The sequence below is a fragment of the Poeciliopsis prolifica genome, unplaced genomic scaffold, assembly GCF_027474105.1.
Source record: "Poeciliopsis prolifica strain line A6 unplaced genomic scaffold, Auburn_PproV2 SCAFFOLD075, whole genome shotgun sequence".
In the NCBI taxonomy this organism is placed as follows: Eukaryota; Metazoa; Chordata; class Actinopteri; order Cyprinodontiformes; family Poeciliidae; genus Poeciliopsis; species Poeciliopsis prolifica.
In genome coordinates this window covers 1,139,416-1,163,677 of record NW_026562450.1, presented here as the reverse complement: position 1 = coordinate 1,163,677, position 24,262 = coordinate 1,139,416, and the positions used below count along the sequence as shown (strand labels likewise).

Here is a 24,262-nt window from a genome sequence, read left to right as displayed (position 1 = left end):
CCACAGACACGCTCAACGACTCCCCTCACTCCACTTGTCATTTGTCAACCTCCATATAACCCCAAGCCGTGTTTACTCAACCATCCCACTACTTTAAAAATGTAAGCTTCCCCTGAGAAGCATTCACACGTTAGCTCGGAGTACTTAGGCCCGTCAAAGCAGAAAAAACAAAATCACCACAGTACGGCTGGGAGGTAGTTTAAAAATCATTATTATTTATGGCACAATTTCCTCACACAAGTGTTTTTTGCAGTAACAAAATGTTTTCTTTAATAAATCAAAAATTTTTACCCAAACAAAACATAACTAGAAACAAAAAGAAATACACTCTCTTACAGGTCCAACAGGCAATGTTTGTCCTTAAAATATCAATATGTTTCCAATGAATTTTCCAGTGAGAATTGCTGTTTGCAGCCCAGGAAAACATTCACAAATGTACACAGCAATGAACAACGTAATCTCAGGCTAGGGGTTACTTGCAACTAAAAAAACAAACAAAAAACAACAGGAGTCCTTTGCTGATATAGACCTGCAGCTTTGGATGGACTTCAAGCTACTTCCAAAAGGAACAGGTTGGCTTTAACAGCGGCTGATGAGTGGAAACGTTCCTTCACTTGACTTTTCAATTCCTTTCGTTTGAACGTGTTTTAAACTTGTCTGTATCAGAAGCGAAACTCAACTCCTTTAAGCGAGTCCGTTCTTCCAGGATTTTGTCAGTGACCTCATCCTACACTGGCAGCTATTGCCCACTAGGTGGCAGTAAAGTAGCATAAAATAAAATTGTATCAACAGCAACACAAGCTGGATGCTAAAAAGCATCTCTCGGTGCATCTTGTATTCGAATGGCAAGATCTTAACCGACTGAGTACTTCAGGTGACCGATTTAATGAGGTGCCAACTTAAAAACAGAACTCAACCAACTAGGAATGTTCAGCAAGATAAAAAGCTACATGTTTTTAAAAAGGGAAAGATTTCTTGACGAGATTCTTACAGCGACCGCCCAATTTAGACCTTTGCTCTGCAGGGAAAAATGTAACAGGAGATAAGTTCTCTTTTAGGAGCTTGTTAGCTTATTTCCTAGCATGTAGTGGGAATGAACAAAGCCACACTTAAGACCTGCCTACCTACATTTTAAACCCACAGCCGAAAAACTAGCAATTAATCTTAAGACAAAAACGCTCTTAGTTTGCAAAACAAGCTAGCTGACGTAGTAAGTAGTTTTCTTCGAGTTTGTTCGATGATTTGAGCATGAAGAAAACACCAGCACTTCTTTTATTTTGAGTTTTGCTGGTGGAACAATTAATATCTTGTTCCACCAGATTAAGTTCGTATGCTAAGCTAACCTGCTAGCCTGTCATGGCGTAATGGCACAGTCTGAGAAGACTGAAAATGTGAAAAAAAAAATAAAAATACACATGACAGCAGCAAAAAGGAAAAACGTGGAGAATTTTTTTTTTTTTTTTTGAAAAATATTTTGTACTTCCGAAATGTTTGAATTTTGGGTTTTGTCCCTGAAGTGATTTTCGGGGTTTTTTTTGGCTATGTGGTACATCTAATTTTGCAAAACAGGTTTTGCTTAAAAGCGGGTTGGGAAAAAAATGTGAATACGTTGGTAAAAGTTGTGAATAAGTTGGTAAAAGTTGGGTTTTATTCTTGCCCTTTTGAACTAAAGGTCATCCAACTGCTTGTACAGACTTCTCTCTGTCTGAAGGTCAACTAGCCTGGTTTTCAAGTCAGCGGAGGTGACAGCTGGGAACAGAAAACGTCTGAGAAAATAAATTCGCCAACTTCACTCGATGCCATGCAAACCGCACTCCACTCCGGATTCCTTCATTGTAAACATATACAGTAAACTTCGACTCGCCCAGGTCTTCTCACCCATCTTTTGAAATGAATGTTCTCGAACATCGACGCCAAAATATACAGACCATACGCATAGCAAACACTAGTGCCTCCTGTAGATAAAAGGTCGTTACATGACAGACAGTCCATGGAGTGTCAAACTCCACACAAGTACAGTAAAGTGACACAAAATAACAGTATGTTTATGTCTTGCAGAATCGACGTTTTAACAGTTAATAAAGCTGACAGCCGCACCGCGAAACATTGGCTTTAGTGTGGATATGAGAAGCACCAAAAACAACACCCTCCTTGAGTTCTCTGAACCGGGAGGTTTAAATATCAAAGAAAACAGAAGTGAATGACACAGTCATCTCGCAAAAATGTCTTTGGCAACAAAGTGTGTAACAACAGAAAATACATAGCGTCAGTTCGATAGTACAGTACATGTCTAAGGCACAAAGTGTTTTGATTTCTTTGTCATGACAACGAACAGGCTTTTTGGACACTTGTCTATCATCTCCTGGCCGGTTTTTGTCTTCGCTATGATGCCAAGAGTCTTCTTGTCTTAGTTTTTGTTTTTCCATGCCTTAATGTTTTCCTGCTGAACTGGAGGATGTCTCATAGGACCATTTTGGGATGACTTCCCTCGCTTCTTGGATACAATTACGAGTCAGAATATCATTTGTTAAACAGTTTTTTTGCCAGTGGTTGTGTGTGAATGCTCTTACTATCAGATAGTAGCTTCTTAAGCAGTTTTAATTCCTATATTCATGTCTAAGTAACCGTCTGCAGCAGCTTCGTATTTAGTGTCGTTATACAACTATTAAGATCTTGCCCTCAACATGTCTTCCATGTCCTGGACTTGAATTGAACTGAACGTATTAAGGCCTTCATCCTTCATTTCACTTCTTCTGCATTGCTCAGTAATGTCCGTATCCCATCGATATCCCCATTCCCATTCCCAGGCCGAGGCCCAGGCTCTCTCTCAGCCCTCTGAGTTGCTCCTCTCCCAGCCGAATCTTGTCCTCAAGTTGTCTCTGCTCCACCAGCAGGGCAGCCTTCATCTTCACAAAGTGGCTGGAGAGAAAAAATCCCCAAAACAACAAAACAAAAGCACACAAAGCAATTTAGTACTCAAGGACGGTTCACTGGCCAGGTTGAACGCGAGTTGATTCCTGTTCTGACGCTCACCTGTAGTCCCTGTGCTGTTCTGGAGTGAGGCAGCGGGCCAGAACCCGGCTGACGGCCTGCTCTCTGCGGTCGACGTGGTCCTTCAAGTCCTGAGCCTCCGACAGCTGTCTCATGAGCTGACGCTTCTTTTCCAGCAGGGGGAGCTACAGGACAAAAATGACCTTATTTTGTTGTTCTTGGCAGCAGCTTTGTGCTTCACACATAACGGCTTTCTCGCTAGCTAGCTAATTAGTTAGAGAACCATATGCTAACTGCTAATGGCTTGTTTGTTTGCAGTTGGTATGCTACTGGTACGTAGCATACCAGTAGGTAGCATATAACTGGTATGCTACCGAGAGCCAAATTCTAGCCAAATCCTTATGGCTTGTTTGTTTGCTAGCTAGCAGGTAATGGAAAAGAGTGCAGCGAGTGAAGATGTCTGCACATAACTCAAACTTGTCCCTCTTAAAAAAAATTCTACATAAAAATTGAAGACATAATTGACTTACTTAAGGATTCATTTTAGAGAAATTAAATTAATGCTATTTAAGGATGTGCCGACAACCTGATTGTAAATAATAATTTTGATCTTTCAAATCTGTTCCAACTCGGACCCCCCCCCCCCCCCCCCACCCCCCCCAAAAAAAAAAAGACTTTCACTAATATGACTCTTCTTTAATTATCATTTCATTTCTGGTTCTTTATGCAAAGGTTTTCTCCTCCTCACCCGGTCCTGGTGCTCTGTCTCGGGGTCCAGCGTGTCCAGTGTGGTTTCCACTCTGAGCAGCCTCCCTGACAGAGACAGCATCAAGCTCACCACCTTGTCAAGGTCGCCGATGAACATGCGGTATTTGTCCACCTCGTTGGGTTTACACACGGATACCACCATGTTCTCCACCTACAGGAAGTAAAAAAAAAAAAACACAGAGAGGCTGTTTGACTACTTTTTTAACCTTGGTGGATAAAGATATCCTCGAGCTTGTCACGTTCTAGAACCTACTGGATCTAGATGCCTTTTTCCAAGATTTTCAATCTAATCCCACCTTTTTTTTTTAAACCATCATCCAATCAAAAGCATTTTTAAAATAACATAAATTATTTAAGACAACATATCCAATATATGACTTTATAATCTGAAATACAGTCCAGTCCTAATTGTAGACAGCATTTTTGTAGATGTGCTTGTACAAAACGAGTCGCATCAAGTTTTCAAAGTAAGAGTTCCTGCCAACATGCGCAGATGATTTAAAGCACTTAATCTAGAGAGCAGGATTGGACTGGACCTCGTCTCCCAGCTGTGCGTTGGCTCTGATGTCCTCCTGCAGTCCCCTCTGAGCCTCCCTCAGCACTCCCAGCTTCTTACGCAGGCTCTCCATCAGCTGCTTCTGCACAACACGGAAACGACCGTTTCAGCTCGCAGAGAGAAAAATAGCAGAAGAATTAATTCGGACAGCAAGGCGTAGCTGGATTTTTTTGTGTTTTTTTTCCCTTTATTGGGCTGATGACACAACGAAACCCTTCGAGGAGATTTAAAATCAAAACCTTATTATGGATTTCCTCTCACTCACAAAGTGCTTAAAATGATACATTAAAGTTAAATATATAAACATGTGCTTTCAAGAATGTTTGGGTAACTTGAAACTGCGTCAATATCTGTTCACAGTGACGCTTAAAAAAGATAAAGATTGAGCTTTTTAATTAACAAAATGTACGTTTGATAGTACATTTTGTTAATTAAAATGTACTTAAAGTTAATTAATGTACTTAAAGTTAATTAAAGTGGGGTAACTTTAAAGCCTTAGAGCATTGTGTCTACTCCCCAGCATGGTGGTGGCAGCATCATACTGTGGGGTTGTTTAAGAGTACTTTATCAATCCCCAAAGGGAAATGAAACGTCGTTGTAACTCATATCGATTTCTTCAAAGAGTTGTTGTAGCTGTTGACGGGATCTCTTGTTGAATCTGCATGATAGTGAATGTAGAGAAACCAGCCTTGTTTATCAGAATGTTTAGTCGTTTTTATGAACCCAGGTCTTGTTTTTGAAATTAGCTGTAAGTTGTTTAATGTACGATCGTTTCTCTCCGTTAAAAAAAAACAACAACTCCTTCAATGCGGTTCAAAGTGAAGCGGGGCCGCATGCGCGTCTACCTTGTAGGCGAGCTCGTCGTCCTCGTGCTTGTCGCTGCTGTGGGTGAAGTCCTTCATCTGCGACAGGAGGTGAGCCTTGGCTGCAGACGTGTGGTAGTAGGACGAACAGCTGGAGCTGGCCCCGGACTGCCTGCAGAGAGGAGGGCCGGCGGAGGAGACGGTTCGTTTACGCGTGCGGTTGGAAACGGCAGCAAACGCGCGGGTTTTTAAAACGGCAGCGAATTCTGCGGGCTGAGCAGGATATGAAAAACATCTCAACCCCTGGTGAGCAAATAAACTACAGAGGTGGGGAGAAAAGCCAGAAAGGCCTTCATTTTCATTTCTATGTGCAAATTTGAGATTGTTTGAGGATATGCAGAAAGGATGATTAGTGACAACAACTGCTGAAACTACCTGTCCAGGCTGTTGGTGCTGTGCTCCACAGACTGACTGGCTTCTCTCCAGCTTTCCGTCCCGGACTCTCCTTCGCCACTCGGAGGGAAAAGCTCCAATTCCTCCTCGTCCAGAGAGCCGCTCCCATCGAGAGTCTCGGCTGACGGCGAGGCCTCGGGATCCGGCAGCGTGTCGATGTCCGTCTCCAGCACTGTGACGGGTTGCGCGAAGCACGGCAGCTCGCTGGTGATGGGCACGTCCTCCACGGGCAGCTGCTGGAAATCGTCGATGTCCGTCTCCAAGGGAGCCTCCAGCTCGGCCTCCAGGCTGTGGTCGGGGCTCGGGCTAAGAGTTTTTTCCGACTCTGCACGTTTCTGCTGACCTTCAACCTGGAAGTCTCTGTTGGTGAAGGCCTGCTGATGCTCGAGCTCTACTCGACTGAAGTATGCTTCGGTAGGATGATCCTCTCTCGGTCTGCCAACTTCTAAATCCAGAGAGGGACTATGAACTCCAGGAGACGTGGGTCTCTCCCGCGTGGCTCCAGGTCTGATGCTGGGCAGTGGTTTGAGATCTGGACCAAGGCCCACATTCAACCCAGATGGACTGGAGGAGAGATAACATTTCAGAAACAACATCCGTTTAAACTCCAAAAGTACCGTCAATACACTAAAGACCTCGAACACCTGGTTTCTGTTGCACAGAATCTGCTTCCTCGACCAATAAGTGTAGATAATATTTGTGAAAAATATTGCGTGTAACTTTTATGTTAAAACTAAATGTACATTTCCTGGGAAGATCTCAAAGAAAACAGTGTGAGCCTTTAAAAGACAAGTCCACCAAAAACACTTTCTAAGGTTGCAGCGTTTGCTACATTTTCAGCTGCTGCAGTTCGATTTCTGACTGTACTGTGTCAAATGATACAAACTCTTTGGAAAGCCTGTCCCCCCCCTCGCCTGTAGCGGCGGTGTACCAAGAACCACTGAAGGAAACAACATGAAAACCTCACAAGAAGAGGGCCACAACTTCCTTCATCTTGAAATGTAAACTTTTCAAAAGCATTAGTGTCAGATTTTAGCGGTTGTTGGATTTTTCCTGCTGACGCTACACTAAGGTCTTTGTTTTGGTTGTATTTACCCACAATGCCCTACGCCATAATCCACTTCCTGCTTTTTGAGCAGCCTCTGGTTTGTTCAGTGTTCACATACGCGTATGCACCCGAGCTCACTTAACAAGCCAAGATGTAGGCTTTCAAGCGGACCAGAGTTCGCTGTTTTGGTTCGCAGAGTTTAATTGCGTATTCGCAGCTTCCCAAACCAACCGGACTTTCGAAGTAAACGACCTACAGTTTGACGAAAACGGACTAAACAGGGCTGCTTTGAAAGTGTCAGTATTTCATCTCACCTTCTAATTCTGGTCTTAGCTGGTAGAGGTGGAGGTAGAGATGCCACAGGCTCCACCACAAAGTCTTCCTCCCTCTCGACATGGCGTGGCGCCACGGGCCTGAAGGCCTTCCTGGAGAACATCGGGCTGGGCGGGGCAACAGCGAAGGCGCGCTCCTGAAACGGAGCCGGACTTTGGCTGGACAGTTGGGAGAACGCATGCTCCCGAGTTTGAGTCTGACTGCAGCTGCATCGAGAGCAGGTCTCTGACGCTTCCTGCCTCTCCGGCGGCAGGCTGTAGGACCTCTGCCGGGACTCGTCAGGTGGCGGGACGTAGGAGGACGAGTGAACCGAGTGGCGTCCCTCTGTGCCGTCGAAGCCGGACGGGATGGGCTGCGGAGCGGCAAACGCGGAGGATGCGAGCAGCGCATGGTGAGACGCCCGTCGGCGGTGGAACTGCTCCCACTTCGGGGGTGGCGGTCTCGGCGGAGGTGGGGTTTTCTTCTTCCGTTGCCGCGCTGCGCTCGATGAGTCGCCGCCCTCCTCCATCTCACTCAGGGTCTGGGTCGAGGCGGCGTAGATGGAGGGCGACCAGCGGTGGCTGGTCTCGAAGCGCAGGTCGTTCTCAGACATGGCTCGTCCTCGAAGGTAAAGCGGTGCTGGCGGCGGGGCGGCGTTGTAGACATCTCGCTCATCACCACGACTGGCAGGCCGTCTGGAGTCCCAGTGCGCCTGATGAAGATGATGCTGCTGTTGACGGACAGCCGGAGGTGGCCTGGACTCCCGTCTCCAGCTGGAGTAGTCTCTGAAGGGGAAGGGAAGTTAGTTAGATTAATTAATCTTGTATAATGTTATTTTTTTATTTCTTGAGAAGCTCCAGATGTTTCTTTTCTGCGTTCCTTCCTAACTGAGTCAGGTCATCTCAGGCCACACATGCCTTACATGCCTTTCTCCCTCTCCTACATGTTTCCATACATCCAAATACATATCGCTGTGGTCACATCTTAAGCATGGATGATTGCCCCACACACTTAGAGCTCATTAGAGCTAAATCAGAGTCAGCCGTGACTAAGTAGGCTTTCCGCCTGCCGGTGCACAATGACCGAGCCAGACCTGATGTCTCTGCAGGGCTGGTTGAAGCAGAGACGGAGCAGGTGAGTGTCTCAGAAAGAGCGGAAGGCGAAGAAGTAATATTTTATGCTTGATTAACAAATAATGCAAGCTGTTTCCAGAGCGAGGGGCTCACCTCTCCGTCAGGCTGTACTTCCTGTTGAGTTTGACCGTTTCCTGTTGCGGGGCGTGAAACGTCTGGGAAGAGATTAGAAAAAAAAAAAAAGGTTAATAACACCTAGCCTGAAAAGAGTTGGGAAGAGGGTGTGTTACTCCACCCTGCAGTACACTTGAGTGGAAACAAAGCTGATTAGGGTGGAGGCGATTTCTGCTACATTAAAAACACTTTCTTCCTTCTATTGTTGTTTTTCCGCATTCTTTTGATATCTCTATTTTTTTTTTATCAGGTACAGTTTAGTTCAAACACTTGCTTGTTCAGTACTTAGCTGTGTTCAGTATTTAGTTATGTTAGTTCAAAGTTATTTCAGTTTCACTTAATTTATCAGGGTTTCACCAAATCAAATTTAAGACTTTTTAAGACCAATGTGTATAAAATTTAAGACCTATCACGACAGAGATGTGCAAAATAAATACAGGGAGCCAAAACGGTGACATTTCTGGGGTCTTTTTGTGGCTCTAGCTAGTGAGCCACATGCTAGCTGCCAATGTCTTGTATGTTTTCTTGCTGGCTAGCTAGCAAACATGCATTAGCAAATTACAGACCATGATGGATTTGGTCGTGTTGGCTGCCCTTTTGGAAAAGAGGATGCGTTTCCTGTCAAGAAATTCCACAAAAACTGTTGTTCACAGTTAGCCATGGTAGTCGCTTAAGTTGACTTTTTCCTTGTGTACTAAAGTCGAGTATTTCTATAAGAGGATCAATACTTTCTTACCAATTTACCATCCGCTCAAAACTATAAGAAAAAGCAAAAGTTTTGACAGTAAGAACAAACCTAAAGATAATTCTTTGAAACTTCACAGTTTTGAAGTTTTCCTTCACTGCTAATTACGTAAACATCTTTAATGCTTATTTGAGTCTTACAAAAATTAAAGACATGACGGTAAGTGACAATTCGTCCAATAATAATTATATACAAACCTACAAGACACCACTTTATGCTGGCAGGTGAAGAGTTTAGGGGTGTTTAACGTATTAAAGTAGAGTTAGTGGTGAACGAACTTATTGCACTCTCTTGGTTTAGAGGTGAAAGTAGCCAGCAGGACCCCACAGGGTGGACAGGCTGTACAAATATACTATGAAGGAAAAAGAGCCTGCCTTACTGTCTGTGATGCAAATCTGAACATCCAGATGGTATTTTTGTTGGCATAGCAAATGTGTATTTTACACATTCGGCCGCCACCTGCTGTCAGCAGCAGGTAATATCCATGAAACGGTGTAAAATGACTACTAAAAGACAATATGTTCTGTTTCATGAATGGCTAATTTACATTTAAAGGTCTGTTGAAATTTAAGGAGCCACTGAATGTTTTTATGACAGATTTATTTTTTTTTTTGGCCACTGCTGGTTTAATTGAAGCTGGGTGCACATTTTTGCAGAATAAAATATTTTCTTTAGCTAATCACAGTGGCTTTCTAGAATAATAACTTTGCTAGGAAGTCGCAATTCTGTAAACTGAAAAATCTTAATCCTAACTGCACGACAAAAAGGAGTTAAGAAATAAAAATGACAAAATAAATCAAAGGTAACCCAAGTTTAGCTTAAAGTTTAGCTTAAGCTAATAATGATGCAAATGACGTTTTGCTTGCAATGCAGTGCACATTAAGGGACATGTCATTTTAACCCTGAGAGTCACCCCGAGAAATAAAAGATAAAAGCTCACGCCTTAATTGATAACACATTAATGTCCAGTCTGACTAACATCTGGTGGTACTTTCCTAATAGAGGGGTTTTCACAGACATGAGTTTGTGTCTGTAAAAGCCCAAGTTCAGCACATCTGTTCCCGTTAAAAATAGTGCATGTAGTTAGAGGTAGATTTCAACACTCGAGGTTATCGCCGTGGCATCAGAGCCGCAAGCTTTGATTTGAAAAGGAGCACGGCATGAAGGGGGGCAGGGTTCAAGACTCCCCCTCCCCAAGGCTTCAGTATAGCAAAAATCACACCGAACAACAAAAACCCGAGTCCGCTTGGCTCAAACATTTGCTGATCTTACAAATGTGTTTAGTCCCAAAACAAATGTCAGTTTTGATTACTTGGTGTCAGATGATAAGGATACTTACGGGATGCATTTCAGGGGAGTTGTAAAAGTTAGACCTCCGCTCCCCAGAGTCTAGAATCAATTTGCGGTGAAGCTGTAACCCAACACTGCTATTAGCACCAGAACCATAGAGCACTGCCGTTGCCCAATCTCCCCCTCAATTCCATGAACTATTTCAATGATCTGAGAATTTTCTATGTGAACTTCAGACTTTGACCACAGGCAGGATGTGAGGTTCAGCTCAGACCAACCGTTCAACCGCGGAGTACTTGGACAGAGCAGCAACTTGACTACAAATCCAAGAGTGACCACTAGATCCTTTTAGGTGCAAGTTGACAAAGCAGAGTTAGTTTTTAGTCTTTCAGTGGTCAGTTGGGTTAAATCTAAAAGAGCAGTCTGATTTCAGTGAGCTAGAAAGTTTATTTTTTGCCCTGAAAGACTTTACTTAGACTCACCACTGAAAATACACTGGATGTTTGGTTTGAGTCCTCCAGTTTGTGAACTTACTGAAAACGTATGCACCTAGAGCCAGAAATAAAAACCTTCTACAATTAGATCATCTCCAGCATTGCTACTTAAAAGCAGAAAACTATTCCTTCATTAGTGTTAATGTTCCTTAATCTGTCATTACATATCATCTAAGATTTACTACACTGCGCTAACCATAACACTCTTTGGTGTGGAGGTCAGAAAGAACGTTAAAAGTTAGCTATTAGCAAGAATAGTGAGATGTTTGAACTATTTTCCAATGAAGCAAGTCGATGTTTCACTTAGGCAAAAACAACAAAAATGGATATTTTGTACCCATGTTGGGGTCATGTTCTCAAACTGATGAATGTGCAAAGTGCAGTAGATCACAAGAAGGCTTAGTAAAGCCTGTTTGATCTTATTTAGCTTTCAAACTTTGCCAATTTTTGAAATGTTTGCATCATTTTTTCCTTATAACAGTTAAGGATCTACATAGTCTAGGGAACACACATGGTTTAGTTAGTAATGCTAATCCCTTATTTAAGACAATATTAATATGTCAACTCCGTAATTATTTTGTGGTGTTTTTTTTTTAATGAAACGTTTTGTTTCACAACTGTCGCCTCAAACACACAGTGTGACGTCACCTCTTTTCCCCCAACATGCCTGCAAAACAAAGGTACAAACTCTGTTCTTAAAGGCAAATCAGAATCAACTAAAATTGTTATTAGCAAGTCATAGTAATGTTATATGAAGACTGGATATTTGTCAAGAATCTCTGATGAGTGCAACTCTATCCATAATCCTACAAACAAACAAATTTTTAACTCTGCACTGTAAATCCAAATATGTCTCTAATGATGAACCCAAGTAAGAAGTCCTCCTACCTCTGTGGGAGTGTGGCTCCTTGCGTTGTACCCCTGATGCAAAGACTCTTGTTTCTCTGGCTGCAGATAATGGCCGATGGGATAAAAAGCTGATCCCTGGACTTGGTTTTGACAGTGAGAAAATGTCTGAGATTTGGGCTGCCAGTTGTGGAATTGGTCCTTAAGCTGGATTTCTTGCTCTTGTTCTCTGATGCCAGAATGACTGTAACAGTCGTGAGGTGGGGCATGCTGAAAATGTTCCACTCTTTCCTTCTCAGCTTCTTTTTTTCTTTGCCGTTCCCTCTCTCGTTCCCACTCTCTCTGCCTCATCCTCTCTTCTTGCTGAATCTCTCTCAGTCTTGCCCGTTCCATTTCTAGTTCTCTCTCCTGTTTTTCTAGCTGTTGCTGCCTCTCCATCTCTCTCAACTTTTCCTCCCTCTCCATCTCTTTCTGTCTCTCCCTAATGGCACTGACAGACTGCCTCCGAGGTTCGACATTGTTTGGAGGATGGACACTTCCTTCTTGTACTCCTTGGTAGGAGTATCTCCTTTGGGTAGAATTTTGCCCTAGGTCTTCTGCTTGTTGCTCTCGATGCTGGTCTGGTTGGTTCTGCCTGTGGTTGGATGTTTTTGAGATATTTGACACAGGAACGCCTTTGGAAGTCTCCTCAAAAAACTTCATTCTATCCGCAAATGGAAGAATATCGGACTCCTCTATTCGAGAGCTCGAAGAAGAGCGACTGTAGGAGGAGCCGGATGAGGAAGTGAAGGCACAAACTCCATGACGTGACCCTGTTACACCCAATACCCTTTCACCCGAGATTCCACACCGTCGATCTCCATCTAGTTCTGGTTGGAGCTTGTGTTCAGGCGTCCATCGCCAGCGGCGAGCCTTGCCAGCAGGAGCTGGTTCCTCAACAACTCTGATGCCGACGCCAAAGCTGGGGACACCTGGATCCAGAATCTGAACAGACCTGGATCGATTATTGCCCTGAAGGAAGGATGTGGTCTGAGTCTGGGAGATGCCACGGTCTGGCTCTCTTGAGGTTTTTGATGTCTTGACCTGTGCAGAGTTTTGGGAATCTTCAGGGACTACTGGTGTGGGAAAGGCAACTTTGGCAGATTTGTACTGAATAGGCCTGTTTGGGTCTATTCCATCTTCACAAAGGTCCGAACATTCCTCTTCCTGGACAGTTTCTCTGCTGCACAGCAGCCCTCCTGGACCATGACCCCGCTGAAGCTGCGCCTTTTTCCTCTGGATTTCGTTGCGGAGGTTGGTGGCAAATCGTTCACTGCGTCGACGGTTCCGCCGAAAGTTTTTGGATGAGCTTGACTTCTTTGTGTTTTCCTCTCTTTCTGCCACGTCCTCATTTTTATCCTCAGTCCGCCGCTTTTCTACAAGCATTTGCTCATCCAGCAAAGTATCCACACTGGCAGCTGCACTGAGTGGCTGAAAATCACTCTCTGCCATCTGATCAGAGTTCAGTTGTTCCCGGGTTGATGATCCAGTGGGTTCACCTGGTACGCTTACAGAACGTCCCCAAGCTGTATGATGATGAACTGGTGACTGAGACCTCCCATTTACACCCACAGCTTCCAGCCTCTCAATTGGCACACCATCCTCACCGTCTCCCTCCAGGAAGACAGATCCTGGAGTCGAGCATCGACTACCTTCCAGCTTATGTGATGTAGGAAGTGTTGAGTCTTCCGTTGTGTGCTGAAGTGATGAAGCATGGGACCACTGGTGGCTGCAGGCTGATACAGAGTGATCAGAAGGGTTTGATGGGTTGAAAGGCTCCAGACAAGAGTCATTGCTATTGAACTGCAGTAGCTGGAGCTGAGTGGCGAGCAGCTTCTCGGGTGCACTGTGCCGGTGAAGGCCTGCTGAGGAGTGATTGGTCTGACAGTGGTCAACATGGGACTGCCCTTGAATCTCTGTGGAGGGCTCAGAGGGTAAGGAAGCAGAAGCAGATGGGGTGTCGGGGACTTTTGAGGTTGGAACCGAGTCAGAGAGGTGATCTGATGGCGCCTCGGACGTAGAGTCATTTTCAGAGTTGCCATCACATTTAATATGTCTGAATTCATCAATTTGTCTTTGACTAAAGTGTGAGTGTGTTGAATCTGTTTTTAAGTTCTCAGTTTGGTCACCCTCTTCTGGTGCAGAGAAACCATTTTGAATTCCAGAATCGACAGTCAGACACGGCAGGTTTTCTTTACAACAAGAAGTATTTTCAACCGCAGATGATATGCAATGTTTGTTGCCGTCATTAGAACGACTCCGGGTGGCCCTAAAGCTGTCCTTTCTAGTTGGAGGTTGGGGGGGGTTGTTCTCTCTCCCCACTTTAGATTCTCCATTTCTAACAATGTCCAAACCCCCTTCCCTCTGGTCATGTTCATAGCAGCACGATGACGGCCGCCCTTTTATCTCGGCGGGCCTCATTTTTGGCCTGGTCAACGATCTGGACTTGTGCACAATTAGATGTGCCTCATCTGGGGCCTCACCAGGCGACCTCCCTACAGTGGAAGCCTCGCCAGGGTAACCTTGACATGCTGGGCCGAGGCTCTGGAGGAGGTTATCCATGGAAGAGGCCTCACCAGGCCTTAGAGGCACAGCAGCGTAGTCAGATGTGTTCGAACTGGCAGAGAAAGAGCTGTAGGCGGAGTCCCGCTTGTTGTTGAAGAGGGTGGGGTCAACGGGGGAATTGTGGGAGTCGGAATATGGCTGTGTGGTAGGTGTCGGTGTGTCCAAGCTCTCCATAGATCCCAGGGAGCTGCTTCGGTCAGTGGAGGAGTACGGTCTGGGCAACTGAGACCACTGCATGGACACGTCACTGCAGAGACAGGAAGATAAATATCATAAGCAAACGCAACATTAGAAACAGATCACGGAGCTTCAATTTATCTAAAGCTTTGAGTCATTCTAATTGCTTTAAAAAATTTTCGAATATGCACTAATATTTTTGCTAAATGCAGTTCCTTGCAAAAGTATTTCCAACATTTGGCCACTGTTCACAATTTCTGCCATTGAATTTAACAATCATTCAATACTTTTTTATGATAAATAATAAACATTGAAGTTTGTTTTTGTAGTTTTGCTGGGCACTGTTTGCCCTATGGGCAGAATTCATATGGGTTCTTCAGGAACAGTACGGTGTCAGTTCAGGACAAAGAAGTAGTAATGCTTTCATGAACAACACTAAAGGAGTTATCCTTAAATTTCAAACATGCAGAGCATCTTCTCCTAGCATATATCGTTTCAACTCTGCAGCTGGAGAATGTGTTTCCTATTAAAGCGGGACTGAAGATCCATGGCAGCCTCATGTGTTTTTAAAGCCCCTATGAGAAAGACTCTTTAGGCGAAGAGGGATTTCCTCCTCATCAACTCCCAACACCACAAGTACCAATCTTGAAGCAATCTCTTGATTCCTCTCATCTTCTTTCCACCTTTCTCCATCATTCTTTTCTTCCACCATTAGATTGTCCCCGTCTCATCTCCTTTATATCAAAAATTAATTGCCACTGAAACATCAGCTTAACAAACAGTTTCCTTTTACTCTTTTGATGATCACTAACTGCAATGCAAACATTTTGTAAGGGAACTTCTTCATGGTTTTACTCTCAAGAAAGATTCTGTAAAGGCAACAAACGGCTCAGTTGTACAGCCTGTACAAGCACTTTTCAGACTTACAAGCGTAATGCAGTGAAAGATTTTCCCTCATGCTTGCCAAGGTAGCTTAAATGGATTGGGTCTGCAATGGCCAAAATCCATTTGGCCAGAAATAAGTGTGACCAAGCGAGGAATAAAAATGCACCAGAAGTTCCCTGTAAACCTAAGTCGAGTTGCTGGAACCAAACCAAGATTCAGCCATCACCCTCACAAAATATGAGTCATTGTTTATGGTCTGTTGATCTGAATAAATTTGCATATTTTTATTCTGAACTGGCCACATATTGGGAAAAATGATTTTATTAGAAATCTTGTCTGCATTTGAGTAATGTAGACATGTGCTGGAAAATAGCATAACTTACAACCTGGATCATTTCCCAATGATGGATAAGTGTTGAGGGAAAACAGCTAAGAGATATTTTCCAGGGCAATCAGCAATGCAATAAATGTCACTTAAACTTAATAATCAATGTAATTCTTAGCGGAGCTGCCTTCCACTCAATTTTAACCTCATGGAATTGACTTCTGACATCAGTAAACCTTCACCCACACATATGTTTTTCTCAGCTCACTGTGCAATTGTAGTTTCACATCTTTGTGAGGAGATTATTTCCTGATGAAATCCATAAAAGACATTTTGGCAGTGAGCAAAAGGAGTTCGTATTGGCTCTTAAAGTTAGCTGGGGCAGGTGGGAGGCATGCAGTGTTCCCCAGCCTTGGTTCAAACGGTTTAAATTGATTTTGTGAAAACCCCCCACAAGGCCTGGATACATTTTATTGTGGTGTTTCTTTTTTTCCAGTGAAGAACAGAGTGATCCCTCACCCTTTTGTAATTCTTTGGTGTCTTATTCAAACAATGGCCAAAGTTTCCAGGGAGACAGAGAAGGGGAAAGCAGAGACAGAAAGCTCTAACGAGCTTTGATCTCAAACTAGTATTGAGGTCTAACCAGTAGACGACCTCTAGGCAGTCTCTGAGGTATTTATGATTCACATTTCATAGTTGAAACATCTCACCAGCTGAAAAATACTCCATCCTGGTAGAACTTTGTGTGAACAAAGTCTTGTGTTTTATTGTGTTATGAAGGTTCCTAAAGAAATTACCCATTTGTCTTTAAGAAAGGTCAGTTGTTTCCTTTTGTTTTTTGGATTCTAGTCATGCACTTTTGGCTACCAGATGATGTCCCAGTGAGTTTTTGGCTTCTCTGGTGATACGCATGGCTGGATTTAAAAAATTCAAACAGCTGACCTTTCTTAGAGAAAAATGGGAAAATTCCATTACTGTACCATTACACACAGCTGCCACACAGCAGCAGGTGGGGGAAGGGCAGACAACACAGTCTCTGGAACCTTCTAAAACATATCAAAATTGTACAAATGCCAAATTATCTGTCTGTTTTGAAAGTAACTTTCTAAAGCTTTGATAAATTTGCCAATGTCTCATAACAACACCTTTGATTTGGGACCATTGATTTCAACCTATTTCCGTCCAAAATTAAAATTTAAACAGTGACTAATCTGAAAACTTATACCCGATGAACCCAAGAGCAAAACTGCAAATGTAAAATATTTTTTAAAATTCTGAAAAGTTTATGTTTCAAGCCACTGACCACATGGCTTCACAAATTATTTTAAAATAGTCCTGACCTGATTAGTTGCTCATATAATCCAAAATGCAACTTTTTGGATGGCTGTCCAAAAAGCTAAGTTGACAAAATTGACTTTAATTTGTGTTACATAATTTTTTTTTTTTGAAAAACTAACTCAAGCTGATATTAAGAAAACCTTGAGGCTGGACCAGCAGTCAGCAACACTCGACAACTTTTACAATCTAAAGAAAATTTGCCTATCAGTTATCAATCTATGCCATTTATATCTTTATTGTACAAATATTTATCAGTACAACAAAGCAAGTTGAGATGTTTTAGCAAAGATGACAAACATCATTTGCAGCCTCCTATAAAATCATTGAGACATGTTTAATGCACATGTTTCAAAACGTGCATTAAACATATTCCTTGTTAGATTATTTAAGTTTCATTTCATCTTCAGTTCACCAACATTTTTATAAATGACAAGCTAAAAATAGAATTTCATACTGTCGTTAGGCTCATTTCTGCTCAGTCACTGTAACCTTTGGAGAAGGGCTGAATAGCTTCATTTGGTGCTGGAGCCGCAGATTGCTTGACCCATTGTTATTTCAGCAAATGTTAGTGTCTCTGGTGGTGTAATAAAGCCAAACAAAAGGTGGTATGTACAATAGGTGGAAGAGATGCGCAATGAACAATAACAAGTATGAAGGTATGCCGGGACTTTAAAATTCAAGTGTAAAAACTACAGACATTTCTCGTCCTACCGTTCCTACAGCTTAATGTCTTTTTCATGAAACGCCAGAAAATGTATTAGTTTTCTCTTCATAGAGTAAAGCAGAGCTGCCCCTTGCCTACTTGTTGCTGCTCTTCGTCATAAATCCAGAAAAGACCAACTTGTCACTCTTGATGTAACCCTGTTTTAAAATTACAATTGGTGAAGACGAAAAACACAAAACCTTTTCCTAAGTTTGGAAAAAAACTTACTGTGGGAAAGAAAGCTTCATTATCTGCATGGGAAAAACATTTTTTGGGAAGGAAGTGAGCAATGAATGAGTGGAGAGGAGGCGGTTGTATAGATTTGACCTGGTTTACAGAGAGAGGAAACGAGAATATAAGGTCAGAACTGGACAGGAAATGGCAGTCACTCCTGCCCAATCAGAGACCAATCTGTTACATGTGAGGGCTGACAGAGATACACCCAGGGATCGTGTAAGGTCATTGGATTAATCCTCAGTGTGTCAGCTAAACACACCAACAACAATTTTTATTAGCTGATCAGAATGGTGAGAACAGATAAACTTCCTTCCCTCAGGACTCATATTGTGTCAGTGCTTGGATAAAAAAACAAGTTGCACATTACAAACCCATTCACACTGTACAGATTGTCCTCTCTCTTCAGACAAACACAGTTTACTGGATGTCTTCCTCTCTTTGTCCACATGTTCTGGGAGTCACATGCCATTGTCTAGAGTTATGCCAGGAGCTGCCTCCTCATCCGATGTGTGTGTGTACTTGTCTAACTATCCTATTTAGGACCGTTTCTGGCATATTTACTAACCTTCTAAGAACCAACGGTCCTTATGGGGACAATCAGCCCTAATAACCTTATTAGGAGTGCACCTAATATGGTGTACCCCCTTGTTGAGGCTAAGGAGTTTGATTTAGAGATATGGTGTGAATTAGATTTTGATTAAGGGTAGGGTCAGGAATATAATAATTGTGGTTTGGGTTAGGCATAAATGTAGATTCTTAAATAAATGGTAGTTCATAATTATTTTCTACTCAATGCAATCTGTTTGCTTACATAAAAACATTTTAAAGTCATTTAAGTAATTAATTGACGTTACTTTATTGTTCAATCATGATGATCAATTGGAATGTAAGTATGACTAAAGTGAATACATTTTTTTTTTGTAAAGTACATCAAGATGTCATTTTTAATTGGCAGTATATAAATAAAACTTAATTTAATTTTACCAACCTTATGAAGACCTATAGGTATTATGGGGACCAAAGCTAAATATAATATGACAGACCCCTTTTTAAGAATTTGTGTTAGGTTTAGAGGCTTGGTGTGAAGTAAATTTTTGTTAAGAGTGATTTAGGAATATACTGGTAAAGGTTATTATAAGTCTTAGGATTAGGCAGCCATTACTTAAATTAATGGAAATCAATGCAAAGTCCGAATATGGGAAGAAATCAAAACCTGTGTGCGTGTGTACAGAAACTGTGGGAATGAAAGACCAACACAAACATACAAACACGCACACACTGATGTCCTGTTATCTAATCATCATGGGACTATTAAATCTAATAGCAGTGCATTATATCACTGATTCTTATCATAAAGAGAACAGTACAACCCTCTTACATAGCATGCAGCTGACTAACAAGGACAGTGCAGCTATTTTTATTGTGAGTCAATATGTAGACTTCCTCTTTCTTTCTAACACATTACAGTTTACCTTGGTGAGATCATACAGAGACACAAAGGGACTTGTAACTACAGCACATGGTTGCTTTTAGTTCAACCTGAAAGGACAATACAGTCCTCCAACCCTGCTGTGTTACAGCAACAAAAATATGTCCATTATTATACTTGACACTGAGGTCATGAAGGTTGTCAGCTGCCTAGCTCCTCAATTATTTAACAATGTTATTGTTTCAGCTAAAAATGTCAGATGTTTCTAAGCTGTAGCCACTTTGTGTCTTGCATCAGTTCAAAAAGTAACTAAATCTTTTTGACTTTGGGGTAAAACATAAGCTACAGACAGCATTTGGCAAATTTAACAACTTAAGAGGCAAAAATATGTCCAGCATATGACAAATAACTGATATGCTTGTTAATGTTTAATGACTTGGCTTCTTAATGATGTTTTCCTGTTGTGCTACTTGTTATTTAGCTACTTAAAGCAAACTACACTCCTGGGGATGAATACAGAAACTGAAACGTGTGTGTAACCTCTACAAACAATGCAAGTAGGGCTTTGGATGGACCCACCTTTGAAGTTTCGATTTTATATAAAGTCAAAACCTTATATGAAGTCTCAACTTCATATGAAGTCATCTGAGAGTGATGTGATTGGTTATCATTTTAGAATGTTTGAATAGGAGCCGAAAATAGGTCAATGCTTCCTGCGTGGGCCGTTGACTATAAAATGCGGTGATGTCACCTGTTTCCTGACAATTGTTGGTTTTTCGAGATTGAGCCAGTCACAGAGAACAAAAAAATCCCCGACGTTGCCTTGCAGCATGAAAAAAAAATCTGATGGGAGTCACAGGAAGGCAAAGAGTGACTCAAAAGGAGAGGATGACACACTGTGTAAATAAAAACTGCTGACAAGCGTAATACGTTAAACTATTTGGGAAATCTAAGTTTATCAGTTCAAGCTTGATTAAGAAATGCCACAAAAGATCAGATTTTTGTGTTTGTAGCATTTTTTAACAGAAAATGTCAAACTACACCTGGAATAAAAGCCTTAATTTACCACTTGTTGCATCAAACAAAATATCAGAGACACTTCTTAGCTTGATGAAAAGGAGGAGCCTGAAGCATCGGAGACGACCGCAGGGCCACATGGGGACACAGCATAGAATTTCATCCCATATAAACACAAATAAAAATAAATAAATACTACTGGTGTGGTCTGATTTACGTCCTGCCCGTCTCTATATAATGACATAGAGACGCTATCACGTACTGCCAAATGTTCAGTCAGTATCAAATTATTAGGTATAACACAAAGTATCTGTTTTGTTCACCATTTTTTCTGCTTTTATTACCATTTTATAGTAAAAACCCACAAAAATCTTTGCTTGAAAACAGACATTGGAGTCCTCTTTCTTTAACTTACAACAAATGTTTTCAAAGAAACAAATGAAGCATATCTGGGTTCTTGTAGCTGAAAATCCACTAAAAGTTTCTCCTCTATGTGATACAGAGCTCTGATATACAGAGATTTTCAGACTTCTGTACTGAAAAGCTCCAAAAGGCTTCAGTCAAATGTTGCTTCAAAAGTTACTGTATGACGTAAAACCTAGAAACCAATCATTTTATTGTTATCGGTATATGCGAGGTCAGTCCATCTGTTGTGTCTCACCTGTTGTCGGATGTGTGCCAGGGTAGGGTGTAGGAGCCGGAGTGGAGCTGCATGGCAGACGGAGGCGGAGGAGGGGGGAGCGGAGGGGAGTCGGCTGGGGGCGGGTGGGGAGTCAGAAGTGGAGGAGACGGAGGAGGGGGCGGGGGCAGCGGCTCCGACAGCTTGGCCAAGTGCCAGGAGTGAGGCCTGATGAGAGGAACGCTGCGTCTGCGTGAATGAGAGAGGAAGACCCAGGTCAGAATTTATCCCCGAAAGAACATTCACAGCTTAAGATTTCAAATTAAACCAGTAAATCACAATTAACACAAGCAGAGGAATTCAGCAAAATGTTTTTTGGACATGGCTTCCTCAGAAGCCGTTAGAGGACTTTTCCCCCGCGCTGCCATAAAACGCTCATCTCACATGAGCAGTAAGTTCTCCGATCAGATCCAAGGCCAGGCATTCCACCGTGTCCCAAAATATTCCCTAATTCCTTTATACAGACTTCCGATCTCACACACTGGCCAGATTCAACTGAACTCCCCGCAGAGAAAGTGCGAATTTAAGAAAAAAGAAACAAAGAACAAAAAAAAATTGTAAAAGAAAAAAAAAGGGGGGGTCTGGGAAGGGGACCAGAACAGTATCGATGTATGATCGCTGGAGTCTGAAAGAAAGCTCATATCTTTTAAACCAACACACTGTCAGGAATGCTGCTGCTGGATGGAAGGAGCAAGAAAACCTGCTGAGTTGACAGCTAAGGTTGGATAAGGTTTAGCTTTGGAAACATGAGGTCTGTCTATAAATATAGCTGCTGCAAAGTACAGCAAATTTGAAAGGTAAAAACATTATGCTTCAAGTTGAAAATGAGTCAAATTGATAGGCAAGAAATCAAGAAAAATCTCTCTTTATTCTATTAGAAAAGGCGAAAAGGAAAGACTTGATATATAGCTGGATGGACGGGTTGATGGATATGACTTTTGGAGAAAGAGACAGAAAATTAAGTCTAGGAATATAAAATATATAATTGAATTACATATTATTTGGACATATGTCAAGAAGATTTGTACTTTGAAAAACATAGACCTGGGTGACCTAAAGTTAAATTCCCATCACCAGCCCAGAATGAGGTATACGGTTCCTAAGCCAGAAAGTGCAAAACCCGTAAAACGACACTATTCTGGGTATTTCACAGAAGCACTTGGAGGTACAATTAAGGAAGAAGAATGCAGACCCTGGCACCGCGAGGGAGAGGAAAAGACCGTTTTTGAGTATTATTGTTTATGATAAAGTAGGAACGGGAGACCCACTTCCAAAATAAACACTGTAGTTTCCTGGTTCTGGCTCCTTAAGAAGGATTTCTATCTGGCTGTTCAACTTTGCTGACAATGTCCTTGAGTTATCCTCTGAGAAAGTTTAAGTCAAACCCACATATGCGCCTCTATCCGTTTGTTTGTGTGGGAACTATCTGAAGTGCAGCCAGACGAAATGCCATTATTGAACGCACCACAAGTATTAGCGAACCGCCACTTCCTGTTTCATTAAGTTTAACTTTCAGAGATTTACGACCAAGAAAAAAACAAAAATGAGTGACGTTTGACAGAGAATCTGATAAGTGATTTGGGGGGTTGGCGCAAGAAAGATGTCAGATAAATATTCCAAAATACAAGTTGTGTTTTACTGTATTTCCAAGGAGAAATAATGTGTTCATTTTAAAACCAGATAACGTATCCTTTTCTCCAAAAGCAAAGTGGTCCTGAGGTTGGATCAGAGGAGATGTAAAGGTTAAAACTCTGAAATCTACAACAGAAGATTGTACATATATACTTTTTCTTGTTTTACCATGTTAACTTGGTAATTTCAGACTATCAGTAAAACATTTTAGCAGAAGACTGTGTGGGAAAAGCCTTGCAGCATGTACGCATCTATTCTGTCCAGCAAACATGATTTGCAATGCGTCAGTGCTAAGTGAGACTCGTAGAAATCCCAACCACACTAAAGTTTTTTTTTTGTTTGTTTCTTGACAGATTAATGGCACTGAATACATCAAGAAGTACAGAGCTATGAAAATACTTTTAAAAGTGCTTTAGATATAAGTGCAAGTTAATAATTACAAGTTAATCACACATACCAGAATTGCCATAACACTCTACAGAGATAGTGAGTTGCTGGAGAAGAAGAAGAATACGGCGGACAAGAAGAACCTCCAGAAGACACAAAGGGGAACTCCTCACGAAAGTCTGTGAAATGATGAACAGCTGTTAACTATGTGCACTTCTTTTATGTTTTAGCTGTGCTGTATTTTATGAAGTTGGGTCTTATGTATATAATCAAGATTTTCTTCCATCAATTTTTTCAATAAACCCAAGTATATAAGTAAACATGTACTAATGTAGCAAACAGGAGACCAAGCTAGATAGCATTTTTTCCATTTCTTAAGTGGTGACACTGCTTACTTAGTAACAGTGGAGTTAGAAAAACTAACTCCAGCACTGAAACATGACCTATCTCAACCCAAGTTCGCAGGCTCACTAAAGGGAAGAACCACGTTTGTCAAATGATGTGGGGCAGGGTCGAGGGACACTGAAGCAAATCAAAACATTGTGAGCACTATGCATAAGGACTGTTTAAAGGCTGTTTAAAAGTGTGGTTTTCCAATCAGTTTAAATACAAAATCAGTTTCCATTGAACCCATAAACGTTATTTCTGACAGGTGATGTGCCAGTCAAACTCAAAACTCCACTCTCCACAGTAAATTTTGTTACTGTGTAACAAAGGGTCAACGTTAGTTGCTTTTCAGGTATTTAAAAATGCATCACAAAAGATGTAAAGTAGTAAACGCAAAAGTTTATTTCAGTGGATGTTGGTCATTTTGTAGATTTGCAGTTTTGATCTTCCACAACAAACCTTTTCATGTATGAACTGGAAATGACTTCAACATCAGTATAAGATGTCTCGGGAGACTTGCAAATGTGAGCGTATTCAAGCAAAGTTGCGCCAAAGTTATCGTTTTGAGTCTCTGACCTCTCTGTCCTGGAAATGTAGGAAATGTTTTGGAAATCTCAGTGTGACCGTATCTGGCTCCAATCTCTTGGGAAATAAACAGCAGGTCAAAACCGTACAAAAACCAGAGGTCAGAAATCTCAAATCTCTGATTGCTCCCTCTCTATTTTTGTTTTTTATAAATATCAATTCACAAACAGGCCTCAAGGTTGGAGGGAATCTTTAATTTAACCAAATAAAGTTTTAGAACATCTTCTGCTTTCTTCTCTCTGACACTTTGACCTACTGGGTAACCTGTTGCTGCTTGAAACAACAACCAAAGACGAATCACATGAAGTCTATTTTGAATCCACT

The 24,262-nt window shown here is 41.9% G+C and overlaps 1 protein-coding gene across 1 annotated transcript in view; it reads right to left on the bottom strand.

Moving 5' to 3' along the window:
• Window positions 1–194: 194 nt before the first annotated feature.
• Window positions 195–24,262, bottom strand: part of shroom4 (shroom family member 4) — a 64,690-nt gene continuing 40,622 nt past the window's right edge. Inside the window, exons 3-12 of the mRNA XM_055021310.1 lie at window positions 20,930–21,136; window positions 11,596–14,404; window positions 8,158–8,219; window positions 6,934–7,716; window positions 5,554–6,135; window positions 5,161–5,290; window positions 4,296–4,397; window positions 3,740–3,910; window positions 3,034–3,176; window positions 195–2,919 (exon numbers count right to left, since the gene is read on the bottom strand). Of these exons, the coding sequence (XP_054877285.1) occupies window positions 2,763–2,919; window positions 3,034–3,176; window positions 3,740–3,910; window positions 4,296–4,397; window positions 5,161–5,290; window positions 5,554–6,135; window positions 6,934–7,716; window positions 8,158–8,219; window positions 11,596–14,404; window positions 20,930–21,136 (5,146 nt within the window). The 3' untranslated portion in view covers window positions 195–2,762. The remainder of the gene's footprint in view (window positions 2,920–3,033; window positions 3,177–3,739; window positions 3,911–4,295; window positions 4,398–5,160; window positions 5,291–5,553; window positions 6,136–6,933; window positions 7,717–8,157; window positions 8,220–11,595; window positions 14,405–20,929; window positions 21,137–24,262) is intronic.